The sequence below is a fragment of the Triticum urartu genome, chromosome 4, assembly GCF_003073215.2.
Source record: "Triticum urartu cultivar G1812 chromosome 4, Tu2.1, whole genome shotgun sequence".
NCBI lineage: Eukaryota > Viridiplantae > Streptophyta > Magnoliopsida > Poales > Poaceae > Triticum > Triticum urartu.
In genome coordinates, this window is record NC_053025.1 from 4,151,141 (window position 1) to 4,164,131 (window position 12,991).

The 12,991-nt window shown below is 41.6% G+C and overlaps 2 protein-coding genes across 2 annotated transcripts; both read right to left on the minus strand.

Moving 5' to 3' along the window:
- Positions 1-2,318: 2,318 nt before the first annotated feature.
- On the minus strand, positions 2,319-3,552 carry LOC125553328 (histone H2B.11-like). The gene has a single exon (XM_048717132.1). It carries the CDS (start codon positions 3,472-3,474, stop codon positions 2,614-2,616), a length of 861 nt encoding a protein of 286 aa, XP_048573089.1. The 5' UTR covers positions 3,475-3,552; the 3' UTR covers positions 2,319-2,613.
- Positions 3,553-7,722: 4,170 nt separating this feature from the next.
- LOC125550135 (ACT domain-containing protein ACR10-like) lies at positions 7,723-10,977 on the minus strand. Its single transcript, XM_048713051.1, has 5 exons — positions 10,314-10,977; positions 9,514-9,619; positions 8,758-9,088; positions 8,386-8,670; positions 7,723-8,248 (listed from the first exon to the last, which is right to left on the minus strand). Exons 1-5 carry the CDS (start codon positions 10,705-10,707, stop codon positions 8,105-8,107), a joined length of 1,260 nt encoding a protein of 419 aa, XP_048569008.1. The 5' UTR covers positions 10,708-10,977; the 3' UTR covers positions 7,723-8,104.
- Positions 10,978-12,991: the final 2,014 nt, after the last annotated feature.

Sequence of the window (12,991 nt, forward strand, 5' to 3'; positions counted from 1 at the left end):
GCTTCCTGGTCGAGTGTCTTGAATCCGTCGAGTGGGATACCTTCAAGTCGATTGAAAGGCGACTTCTTCCAGGGATGTCCTTGGTTAGGGCTCTTAGGACAGGTCCATGCCCTTACCCTGGGTACATAGCTTCATCAGCGAGGACGGGTTCGAGCGGCGCGCGAGAGGTTGGAGACGAAAGAAGTGGGGAGATCTAACTGAATTTTCGTAAGTGTTGTATATATAGGAGAGGCCTTTAGTACCGGTTGGAGCCACCAACCGGTACTAAAGGCCAACTTTGGCCAGGCCAAGAGGCGGGAAGAGCAAGCCTTGAGTACCGGTTGGTGGTTCCAACCGGTACTAAAGGGTGGTCTTTAGTACCGGTTGGAGCCACCAACCGGTACTAAAGGCCTCGCGCTGCCACCCCCAAAAGTTTAGTCCCACCTCGCCGGCGAAGTGCAGGCCGCACTGGTTTATAAACCCACCCGCTACCTCTTCGAACTCCTCTATATAGCAGGCTTCTGGGCCTAATTAATTAGGGCGCGCTGCCCTGTGAGCCTGCTGGCCCTTCTGGGCCTGCATTTGCACACCCTAGGTCTGGCAGGCCCACTGGGCAGCGCGCCAACAAATTTTTTATATAGTTTTTTCTTTTCTGCATTATTTATTTTCTTCTATTTATTTTTTGAGTTGTTTTTTATATAGTTTTTTCTTTTCTGCATTATTTATTTCTTCTATTTATTTTTGAGTAATTTTTTTGTATAGTTTTTTATTTTCTGCATTATTTCTTTTCTTCTATTTAATTTCTTCTGGAAATTGAATGCTGCATACTGAACAATTAGGTAAATGACCGAAAAACAATAAATGATATCAGAACATGTTGGAAATTGATGACGTCGCTTTGAATGCTGCATACTGAACACAAAAGAAGTCCGGAGTTCAAATAAGTTTAAAAAACATTGAAGTGGCCGTGTAACAGATGAGTTCTCGTCCGAAACCCTGATACTCCGAAAGAGTATGTCCAGTTTGTACACGAAGTGCGTCCAGTTTTTGCCGTGACCCTCTCTACTCTTTCGCGCATGCTATGCGGGTGATATGATGATACCATGCCAAGTTTCAACATTTTCAGTATTCATTTTGTAACGATTTTCAATTTCATGGTCATTTAGCTCTCTAAACAATTAGGTAAATGACCAAAAAATAACAAATGATGTCAGAACATGTTGGAAATTGATGACGTCGCTTTGAATGCTGTATACTGAACACAAAAGAAGTCCGAAGTTCAAATAAGTTTAAAAAACATTGAAGTGGCCGTGTAACAGATGAGTTCTCGTTTGAAACCCTGATACTCCGAAAGAGTTCGTCCAGTTTGTACACGAAGTGCGTCCAGTTTTTGCCATGACCCTATCTACTCTTTCGCGCATGCTATGCGGGTGATATGATGATACCATGCCAAGTTTCAACATTTTCAGGATTCATTTTGTAGTGATTTTCAATTTCACGATCATTTAGCTCTCTAAACAATTAGGTAAATTATCGAAAAACAAGAAATGATGTCAGAACATGTTGGAAATTGATGACGTCGCTTTGAATGCTGTATACTGAACATAAAAGAAGTCCGGAGTTCAAATAAGTTATTAAAAATAAAAAAGAGGTGCAATGCTAGTTAATTTGCTTTAAGCCATTCGGAATAGTGTAGACTGCACTACACATAGCTCAGTGCAATCTATGCTATCCCGCAAGGCTTGAAGCTAATCAATATGTAGGTGAGCATTGTAACTCTTTGTCATTGTATGTGCACTCACGGCTTATAAACCGCTCATACTGCCTCTCTCTTGGCGAGGTGGGACTAAAAATCAGCTTACAAAGAAACTCTAGTACCGGTTCATGGCATGAACCAGTACTAAAGGTCTTCGTGGGCTTATAAACCGCTCATACTGCCTCTCTCTTGGTGAGGTGGGACTAAAAATCAGCTTACAAAGAAACACCGGTTCATGGCATGAACCAGTACTAAAGGTCTTCATGGGACCCTAGACTGACCGTAGCCTGACACGCCACGAACCGGTACTAAAGGTTACCCACCATTAGTGCCGGTTCAAATTCAAACGGGCACTAATGTGCTTCACATTTAGCCTTTTTCTAAAAGTGCATGACAAGTCGACATATATAGTCTCTGCATGCATGGCTTTATATGTTTGTTCACGTGTCTAGCAAGTTCCTGTCATGTGTGGTTAGCCCCCCCACTCACATAACTAATTACGGACTCTCTCATTTGCTACAACACACAACATGCATACAACCATTAGATCGAAAAATGTACACCAACTGAAGCATGCACACAATGACCAACAGAAATATACTACTGGCTAGTACTAATTTAAGCAGGGAGGCACCATTATATTAGCGCTAGCGCCACTACTACATCAACAGCAACTAATTGACCAACTAACTACACTAGGTACATCATCTGCCACCAACTTAAAACTACTTTTCCAAAAGTAAGTCCAGACTGAACCATACATGCAATCATGCCATCGGAAACACAACTAAACTGAACCAACTACTAGTAGGAGTACTAGCATGCACCCTGCTGCCCTGCTTCTTACGGAGGGATCTTCACTTGTTGACATGTACACTTCAGGACGTGTACATGGTGACGGCCTTGGTGCCCTCGGAGATGGCGTGCTTGGCGAGCTCGCCGGGGAGCACCAGCCGCACCGCGTTCTGCACGTCGCGGGACGTGAGCGTGGCGCGCCCGGCGTACTGCGCCAGCCGCGACGCCTCCGTGGCCAGCCGCTCGAACATGTCCGCCATCATCATGTCCAGCGCCTGCATCGTCTTCCCCGACGCCCCCAGGTCCGGGTGCACCTGCTTCAGCACCCGGTACACGTACGCCTTGTACCCCATGTCGATGTTGTTCCCTCCCAGCCGACGACGACGCCGCCCGCCTCTTCCTTTTCCCATGTTCTTCCTCGCCGCCGCCTCCGCCTTGCGCGTCCTGGCCTTGCCCTCGCTCCTCGCCCTCTTCTGCGTCGGCGTCTCGGGGCCCTCCGGCTTGGTCGGCTCGCCGTCGTCCTCCTCTGCAGGCCGCTTCTTCCCGTCGGCGGTCTCGTCCTGGTACGCGTAGGGCTCCTCCTGCGTCTCCTGGCTCTGCAGCGACGCCGGCGTCTTGCTGCCAGCACCTTTCTTGCGCTGCTGCTGCTCCTCCTCCTGGGGTGACGGCGAGACCGGCACCACCAGCGGCCCGGCAGGCGACTTGGCGTTGGCGGCGCCTCTCTTGGAGGCGGGCTGCTTCTTGGCGCCGGCGGTGGGCTGGGCGTCGGGGGTGGTGACGACCTCGACGTGCACGTCGCGGGAGCGGGAGACGTCGACGACCTCCGGCTGCGGGTCGTCCTGGGAGGCGGGGAGGATGGTGGTGGCGACCTCCACGGTCTCCTCCACCACCTTGGTCTTGACGACGGAGCTGACCACCTTGCTGCCGCGGCGCTTGGGAGCCATCTCGCTACTCTTGCTACTGCTTTGCTAGTGTGGACTGTGGAGTGTACTGGGACTGAGCGTGAGGTGAAGTGGGTTGCACAAGTGTGTTGGACGAAGTGAGCTCGGCAGCTGGCGTACTTATGGAGGAAGGTGGGAGGGGCACGTGTAGGGTGGCCGGACACGCGGCAGCGGCAGAGGTGAGACCGGCCGGCGACGTGGTAACACGCGGAGGGAAGGAGGCGGTAAGAAACTGTCCACCGTCTTGGGCTCTGTGTGTGACCGAGCTGCATTGCGTTTGCGTTTGCGTTTGCATGGCATGCACGGTGGCCTCTTTCTGGAACAAGCTTGCACCTTCCTTCCTTGGTTGGAACGCGCGACAGCAATTCAAATTCTGGCTGTTTGAATTGTTTTTCATTCGACTGGACAGGAGGAGTAGTTCCTTCCAGACTAGTCTTTGCTGTCATGTAACGCCATGGCCATGCAAGCTCTGGACGCCTTACACGTCTGCATTATGATCCAAGGGTGTACTGTGCACTGGGCTCCACATGGACCTCCGCACCCTGGCCCGGCCCAAGCTGCCGCTCGTAGCAACTAGCAAACTTCAAAAAGGGGCTAGAGACAAAGTCGTCTGAAAAAAAATTTTGTTAAGTTGATTTTTTTCATAATCAAATATGACTTCACCGATTTTTGCTAAGTCAATTTTTTCTAACATTCTAAATGGATTGCCTCCATTGGGGTAAGCCAACATTTTCTACAGGAACACTCGGCCGGCCTTTGCAGTCACAAAACAAAAACCACCAGATACTTCACCTTGGTCTCAAACATAAAAGAAACTGACTCGTAAAAAACTACACACAAGTGTTCGAGTTCATAGATATATCTTCTACGTGTAAGTTCTAATCATTCGATCTAAAGGAACCTAATTACGTGTAAATTTTAATCGATCGATCCAATGGAACCTAATTACATGCAAGTTTTAATCGATCGATCTAATGGAACATAATTACGTGTAGGTTTCATAACAAGGAATGAATCACAGTTGCATTGATATTCCCTTAAAGACTAAAAATAAATAAAACTAAAACAAAATAATAAATTTTCTAAGAACAAATAAATTTGTGGCATGACTATTACCCTTTGGAAAGAAAGAAAATGAAAAAAAGACAAAATTTGCACATAATGTACATATAAATCACGCTTTTTAATAAAATACAAAAATAATTATATAACAATTATTGGCATTGATATTTAACCTTAAAGAAAGAAATACAATGAAATAAGTTAGTGGCATTAATATTTTCGCAAGAAAAAAAGTTTACTGAGAAGGAATCAGTTAGTAGCATTGATATTTAACGTTTAAGGAAGAAATACAATGAGATAGAAACTAAACAAAATCAAACTAGTAATTTTTTTTTGTAAGGAAAAATGAATTAGTGGCATTGGTATTAACCTTTAAGGACAAAGAACATAAAAAATAAAGCAAATAATGAGAAAATTTACACAAAAATGTGTTTTTTTCATATGCAAGAAAATGCATATAAGAGTGGAATTTTTCAAAAGTAAGTATGATAATAAGGAATGAACTAGAGTGGCATTGATATTACCCTTAAAGAAGAAGGAAAATGAAACAGAACTAAAACAGAAAAAACAAAATAATGAAAATTTTCTAAGAACATATGAATTGTGTGGCATTACTATTATCCTTTGGAAGGAAAGAAAATAGAAAATGAGAAAAATTGCACATAATTTACATAGAAATTATGGATTATAATAGTGGAATTTTCGCACACAAAAAAACAGTTCCCTAAGAACAAATCAGTTAGTGGCATTGATATTTAACCTTAAATGTCAAAAATATCAGTTGGTGGCATGGAAAATAATGAAATAATTACACAAAAATGTGTTTTTTTCACATGTAAGAACAAGCATGTAATAATAGAATTTCTTAAAAGTAAGTTTCATAATAAGGAATGAATAAGAGTGGCATTGATATTACCATCAAAGAAGAAAGAAAATTAAATAAAAACTAAAACAAGAAAACAGAATAATGAAATTTTCTAAGAACGAATGAATTAGTGGCACTATTATTACCCTTTGGAAAGAAAAAAAATTGCACATAATTTACATAAAAATTATGTTTTTTATAATATGCAAGAACAAACATATAATAGTGGAATTTTCGCAAAAAAGTACACTAAGAAAGAATCAGTTAGTGGAATTGATATTTGATCTTAAACAAAGAAAGAAAAATGACAGATTTGCACATAATTTACATAGAAATTACGCATTTTCATATTATGCAAGAATAAACATATAATAGTGAAATTTTCGCAAAAAAGTACACTAAGAAGGAATCAGTTAGTGGAATTGATATTTAATCTTAAACAAAGAATGAAAAATGACAAATTTGCACATAATTTACATAGAAATTATGCATTTTCATATTCATTTGCACATAATTTACATACAAATTGCGCATTTTCATAATATGCAAGAATAAACATATAATAGTGGAATTTTCGCAAAAAAGTACAGTAAGAAAGAATCAGTTAGTGGAATTGATATTTGATCTTAAAGAAAGAAAGAAAAATGACAAATTTGCATATAATTTACATAGAAATTATGCATTTTCGTAATATGCAAGATTAAACATACAATAGTGGAATTTTCGCAAAAAAGTACAGTAAGAAAGAATCAGTTAGTGGAATTGATATTTGATCTTAAAGAAAGAAATAAAAATGACAAATTCGCACATAATTTACATAGAAATTACGCATTTTCATAATATGCAAGATTAAACATATAATAGTGGAATTTTCGCAAAAAAAAAGTTCCCTAAGAAGGAATCAGTTAGTTGAATTGATATTTGACCTTGAAGAAAGAAATAAAATGAAATAAAAACTTAACAAAATCAAAGTAATATTGTTTTTAAGGAAAAATGAATTAGTGGCACTGGTATTACCCTTTAAGAAGAAATAAAATAAAATTAATTAAATCAAATAGTGAAAAATGCACGCAATTTTTTTAATCATATGCAAGAACAAGTATATAACGGTGGAATTTCTCAAAAAGAAGTTTGATAATAAGGAATGAGTTAGAGTGGCATTAATATCACCCTTAAATAAGAAAGAAAATAAAAGGAAAACAAAAACAAAAACAAAAAATAATGAAATTTTGTAAGAATGGATGAATTAGTGGCATTAATATTACCCTTTGGGAAGAAATAAACTAAAAAAATGACAACATTTGCACATAATTTTCATAAAGTACGCTTTGTATAACAAAAATAAACTTATAGTAGAGAAATTTCACAAAAAGGAGTTTCTTAAGAAGGAATAAATTAATAACAATGGCTTTTCCATTTAAGAAGAAAAAAGTGAAACAAATAATGACAACATTTGCATAAAATTTACATGGAAATTGTGCTTATCATAATATGTAAGAATAAACATTTAATGGTGGAATGTCTGCAGGAAAGAAGTTTCCTCAGAAGCAATAAGTTGGATTCATACTTAACCTTAAAAAAGAAAGAAAATGAAATAAAAGCGGAACAAGATCAAAATAATAAAGTTTTCTAAGGGATATTGGATTGGTGGCATTGGTATTGCCCTTTGAGAAGAAAAAGAATGTTTTTTTTAGCAAATAATGACAAAATTTACGCAGAAGTTACATTTTTTATCATATGCAAGAATAAGCATATAATAGTGGAATTTTCGCAAAAAGAAGTTTCATTAGAAGGAATGAATTATGGGCAGAATACTACCCTTAAAGAAAATATAGTAATGAAAATTTCTAATAAAGATTACGTTACTGGCATTATTATTACCCTCTAGAAAGAATGAAAATAAAAACAAATGATAAAAAAAATTGTACACGTAATTTGCACAAAAATTGTGTTCTTTTTATAATATGCAAGAATAGAATAATAGTGAAATTTCACAAAAGGAAATTCCGTAAGAAAGAATAAATTAATAGCATTGGTATTGCCCTTAAAGAAAATAAAATAAAATAAACACTTAATCAAAATCAAAATAATCAAGTTTTTGAAGAAATAATAAATTAGTGGCACTGAAATTGCCCTTTAAAAGGGAAAAAAAGGAAAACAAAACCTGAAAAACTTGCACAAAACTTTGCACTGAAATTACATCACAAAAGTGTAAAGTTTGTATGGATGTATGTTGTTTCTTTTCATGTACGTTGTTGCATCACAAAAGTGTAAAGTTTGTATGGATGGCCCCTTTTATCTAAAAATAATAAAATCAGCAAGCATTGCCAACTATTAGTACTATTGTTAGAATCACTTCATTAATTTGCCCTACTCGTGCTGATCACTAGCTAGCTAATACTCGTCCACCAGCTGAGCTGGGCAAAGATACACCACAGTAAATACTTGAGACCCAACAACACAGGTCTATGCACCATCATTTCATTGCCTAACAACAATGCAAGGCAAGTATTTCAGACTGATGCAGTATGAACTAACTAGGCAGTGGAAACCACTTAATAATTTACAACAGCAGCCATCAACATCCCTCCCTATGTACACCTAGTCGATGGCACCTACTGTACACAAAACAAACAAACTAAGCCCCTCCCTGTCTTTTGCAACAAGACTGAATGTTAAGGAAGATGCATGCTGGAGACAAGTTAGTCAGTCCCAGCCCATGAGCATGTTGGTGACGCTGTCGACGATCTTGCTCCGCACCGAGCACGAGAGCTCGTGTTCGTCCTCCCCCAGGTGCACCCTGTACACTTCCCATTCCCGATCGTCCACCACATGCCTTCCGATCTCAGCCTACAAACCATTCATCAAACAAAAACTTGGTTATGTCAATGAACAACCATCAGAGCGAGGTGTGTGGTTGTCAGACAGGAATGAACATTTTTTTTTTGAAAAGGGGAATGAACATGGTGGACACACGATTTCATTACCAAGAAGACTCGTCTATGGAGGTTCTTAAGCGCGAGCGTGATGTCATAGAACACCAGCGGTCTGCCCTTCCCGGACACCTCCACCGGGTTCGCCACCAGCAGCTCCGAGTCGGGGCCCCGGTTCACCAACGCCACGCGGAGCGGCCGCAGCAGCTCCATCCTCAGGCGGGAGCACATGCTTCTCTGTTTCTGCTGGTCAAGTATCTTTTTCCCATCCGACTGCACCGCGAACAGATCCACCTCGCACCGGCCCTTCTGGCCCGCGTAGAACCGGCCATACGAAATCTGACAGCAAACACAACTCCCTACTCAATACATATCCCACCCAAAGAAATAAAATAAAAATACCGTTGCTTCGATATACTGAATTACCTGGATGTTGCAGTCCTTGACTGTTCTCATGATGTCGTACAGGAGGCCCTTGTGGTCGCCGCACTGTATCTGAATCAGGGTGTGCACGGGGCTGAGGGAGTTGTCCATAGTGACCGACAGGCTACCGCTGGACCTCGATTGCTCCTCTATGGCATCTACCTCGCTGAACATCTGCTCCAGGACAACAGGCGACAACAATGCTGAAGCTTGGAGGCAAGAAGACATGTCCTCCGTCGCGGATTCTATTTCGCAACTCGTCACGGAGTCGCCTAAGACACTCTGGAGCTTTTCATAGGCCTCTTCCCTCCTGCTCTTTGTGTGTAGAAGTTCCCTGAAATCATTGCACGAGGTATCCGTTCATTTACCGTCACAAAGGTAGACATACTTATATTTGAAATGATGGACATCAATTACTAAACATAAGCCATGCAGATTTTCTATTTCAAATGATGTACCTTAGTAAACATAAACTACAGAGCTGAAGATTACCTAATAAACTATGAAAGAAAACATGACAGAACAACTTCATACTGCTAAGAGAAGCAATTAACGAGTTATAGAGGATCATATGCTCTCATGATAAATTCGCAAGAAGGTTAATTATGCATATCCTAAGACAATACCATATCCCTTGAGAAATGAACACTGTTCAACCAGCAGGTTGCAAAAAGTCAACAATACTTTGTTATGGGATTGACAAACAAAATAACCTATGGGAGGCACCGAAAAGAATGTACGAGGAGATAAGAAATGGACCTAGCATCAGTGATGAAGAAAAGGTCCATCACTCTCCCATCTGGCGTGGTGGAGACCTTGACCCTCCTAATTGTGAGTTCCATCTCGGAGAGCACGCACGTCACGTCTGCAAATCAGACAAATCCCACGAAGCAGGTCAGGATTAGACATTTCCTTTGTACACATTATGAATCCTGTCATGCTCTTTCACTGGGAAAAACATTTCTCAAACATGCCCACTAACACCTCCAAGTGAGGACTGCACATCCTAAATTCTTACAATTATCATATACTAGGAAATACCAGGGTCACAAGAATTGGGGTGCCAAACAATATACATCGATTACATCACAGTAGATAAACGCACGAATTCCTCCGGTTGCGTATGTGAGCGGTCTACCAGGAGACGAATGAATGATAGTCTCACAAGAAACCATAGAAGAAAGTCAGTCAATAGTCAATGTAATCCGGAGGGCTCGGCGAGTCAGGGTGTTTTCTTCAGTCAGTCAGTCGATCAGTAACATCATAGACTAGCAAGTGCCAAACAAAATACTCCCTCTGTAAACGAATATAAGAGCGTTTAGATCACTATTTTAGTGATATAAACACTCTTATATTTCTTTACGGAGGGAGTAGCAAGTAATTCTTGTAAAACGGCATCTGACATAGACAGCATGGATCAAGCAGTACCTAGAAAGAAGCTGCGGAGAAATTGAGTTAACCAATTACGCACTTTGTTGACAAGCACACACAGCACAGCATCTAATAATCTGAAGCAGACACGATACGAGAGGTGGTGAACTGAAGAAATCTAGTATTACCGTGGAGGAGGCCCATCCGGTCGTAGCAGCAGAACTTGAGCAGGAACACCTGGGGCTCGGCGTCGGGGTCCTGGAGGCCGGCGGCGGCGAGGTAGGCGCTGTCGACGCCGAAGGGCGCCGGGACGGGGCAGAGGTCGACGAGGCGGTCCTTGAGGACGTCCCAGGCGACGGCCCGGCCTCGGCGCGCGGCGACCCAGAGCACGATGTAGCACCAGCGGCCGTCGGTGCTCATGTCGCCCTTGTGGACGTTGAGGCCGAAGAGGAGGACGAGGCGGCAGAGGTCGCAGCCCAGGCCCGTCTTGTCGGGGCAGCTCACGGTGACCACGGTGGGGTCCCCCGCGCCGTCCCCGTGCACGATTTGGACCACCTCGTCGCTCGGGCTCGGGATCCCCATCCCTCTCTCTGTTGTTGGCGAGAGATGGGCTCAAAAACCAAATCTTTGGGCTGGTTCGGTTGGTTGGTTGCTCCGTCCGTCCGGAAAGGGGAAGTTTGCTCACTCCGTCGTTCCACTCGCTGGTTAGTATTTGGAGGTGGGTCTTGTCTGGTGTTGGTGGCCGGCCGGAGGGGAAGGGGAAGGGGACGAGGACGAGGAATCTTGGGGACTGGATTCCTCCCAGGCTCTTTGTTGGCATGATAATCTGAGTGAGGATGGAGGATGGCATGTGTAAGGAGGTCAATAAATCTTTTGTTGAAAAATTTGTGTCTGGAAATAAAAAGAACAAAAAAGAAAAGAAAAAAGATTGAAGACATCAAGGGAAGAATAGTCTTTCTTTCATGTTGCATGTGGCATGGACAATACTTTCCACAAGTGAGAGTGACATGTGGTGCAATATGTACCGTCACCGTGTATATATTGCAAAGCGGCGATGGGGACTGAAGACTGTAGCTCGGCTTTGTCCCCGGTAAGTAAGCAAACACGTGCCACAACGCAACAAGTCAAGCACAAAGTGAAGAGAGAGGTTCTTTTATGATCTCTTTTTATGGTGGTGGTGCTGGCATTTCTTAATTCAGTTTTACCATCTCTTTTCACTGCAAAAGAAATGAGGCAACCATTCTACCATCTTTTCACTGCAAAGGATGACGTTTTAGGTTGAAAAATCAAACCACCATTGCAGTGCCCCATGCCAACCCAGGTCCATCATATTTTTTTGAATTTTTTTTTGAATTTTTCAGGTCCATCATATGAAGGTTCATATCGCTGTCTTAGCTTTGATTTGCGCTGCCTTTAATTACTTTTATGTTGTGGCTGGTGGCATTTCTTAATTTTACCACTAGTACTACTACTACTACTTGTACCACCACGTACTGAAAATATTGTACTCCTAGCTAACATCCACCCATCCACCATGTACAGACAGACAATTGAAGTCCGTCCGTCCATTTGGTATCATCCAATCCATGTCCTTGTCTCGAGCGTCGTCGCCGGCTGGATACTTCTCCCTCCATGGCTGTGTGTGTGGCGATCAAATCCGAATTACACATGCCGCTCTACGTCATCTTCTAATGTTGTGTTTCGTCATCATCATATGATTCTCCTTTTTGTGAAAATGACTCTTATTTATTTTAAAAGCTCACCAAAATCACAAAGCACCCTAAATATAATTACAAAATAACATCATCAAACGACCACTTATACAAAGGCTGCTAACAGTCAGGTTTATTAATTTTATCAAGGAACCGACAGCCAGTTTCGTCCGGGCGACAATTAGACATGGATTGAATTGTTTTTCATTGCAGAGAAGAAGATCGACAAGGAAGAGACATATACAGTGAGTGAGTGATGAAATACTCCTACCGGTGGAGTAGAGCAGAGTGGGAGTCTAATACAGTGAGTGAGTGAGTAAGTGATGGCTGTCAGATCTGAATCTCAGCTACCATTCCTACTCCTCTTTGGATACATACACCACCAAAGTCCAAAGAGTAACCACTTATTATTAGCTACCAGGAGTAATTAACTAACTAAATACTACATGTAAAGAGATACACCAGAGATTTAATCTTATACTCTATCCGTAAAGAAATATAAAAGCGTTTAGATCACTAAAATATGAAGTACCATTTTCTATACCTTTCTTCCATCTTCATCGCTGCTTTCTCCTGATACGGCCAGTTAGGAAATTGTGTGGGTGATGCATGTCTAGGCATACAATTTAGTTTTAGAAAGTTCACCAACCACACAACTCCCTAACTAGCCATAGCATGTGAACAAAGCTGAAATCTAGTATTAATTTAGAGTCAGTCGTCGTGCACACACGGCTAGGCATACAATTTAGTTCGAGAATATACACCACCCAAATGATTTCTTATATGGCTACATCCTGTGAACAAAATTGACATGTATTAAGTCATTGTTCAGACACGGCTAGGCATACATAAAATCTAAGCTTGAGAATGTGCTTCACCCACACGATTCTCAAGCTGCCCGCATCATGTGAAGTTAAAATACACTTCCTCTGTCTTAAAATTCTTATCTTACATTTGTCTAGATATGAATGTATCTAACACTAAATCGTAACTAAATACATCCGTATTTAAACAAATCTAAGATACGAATTAGGACGGAGGGAGTATTAATTTAGAGTCAGTCATCATGCACTCACCGCTAGGCACACATAAAATCTAAGCTTGAGAATGTGCTTCACCCACACAATTCTCAAGCTGCCCGGATCATGTGAAGT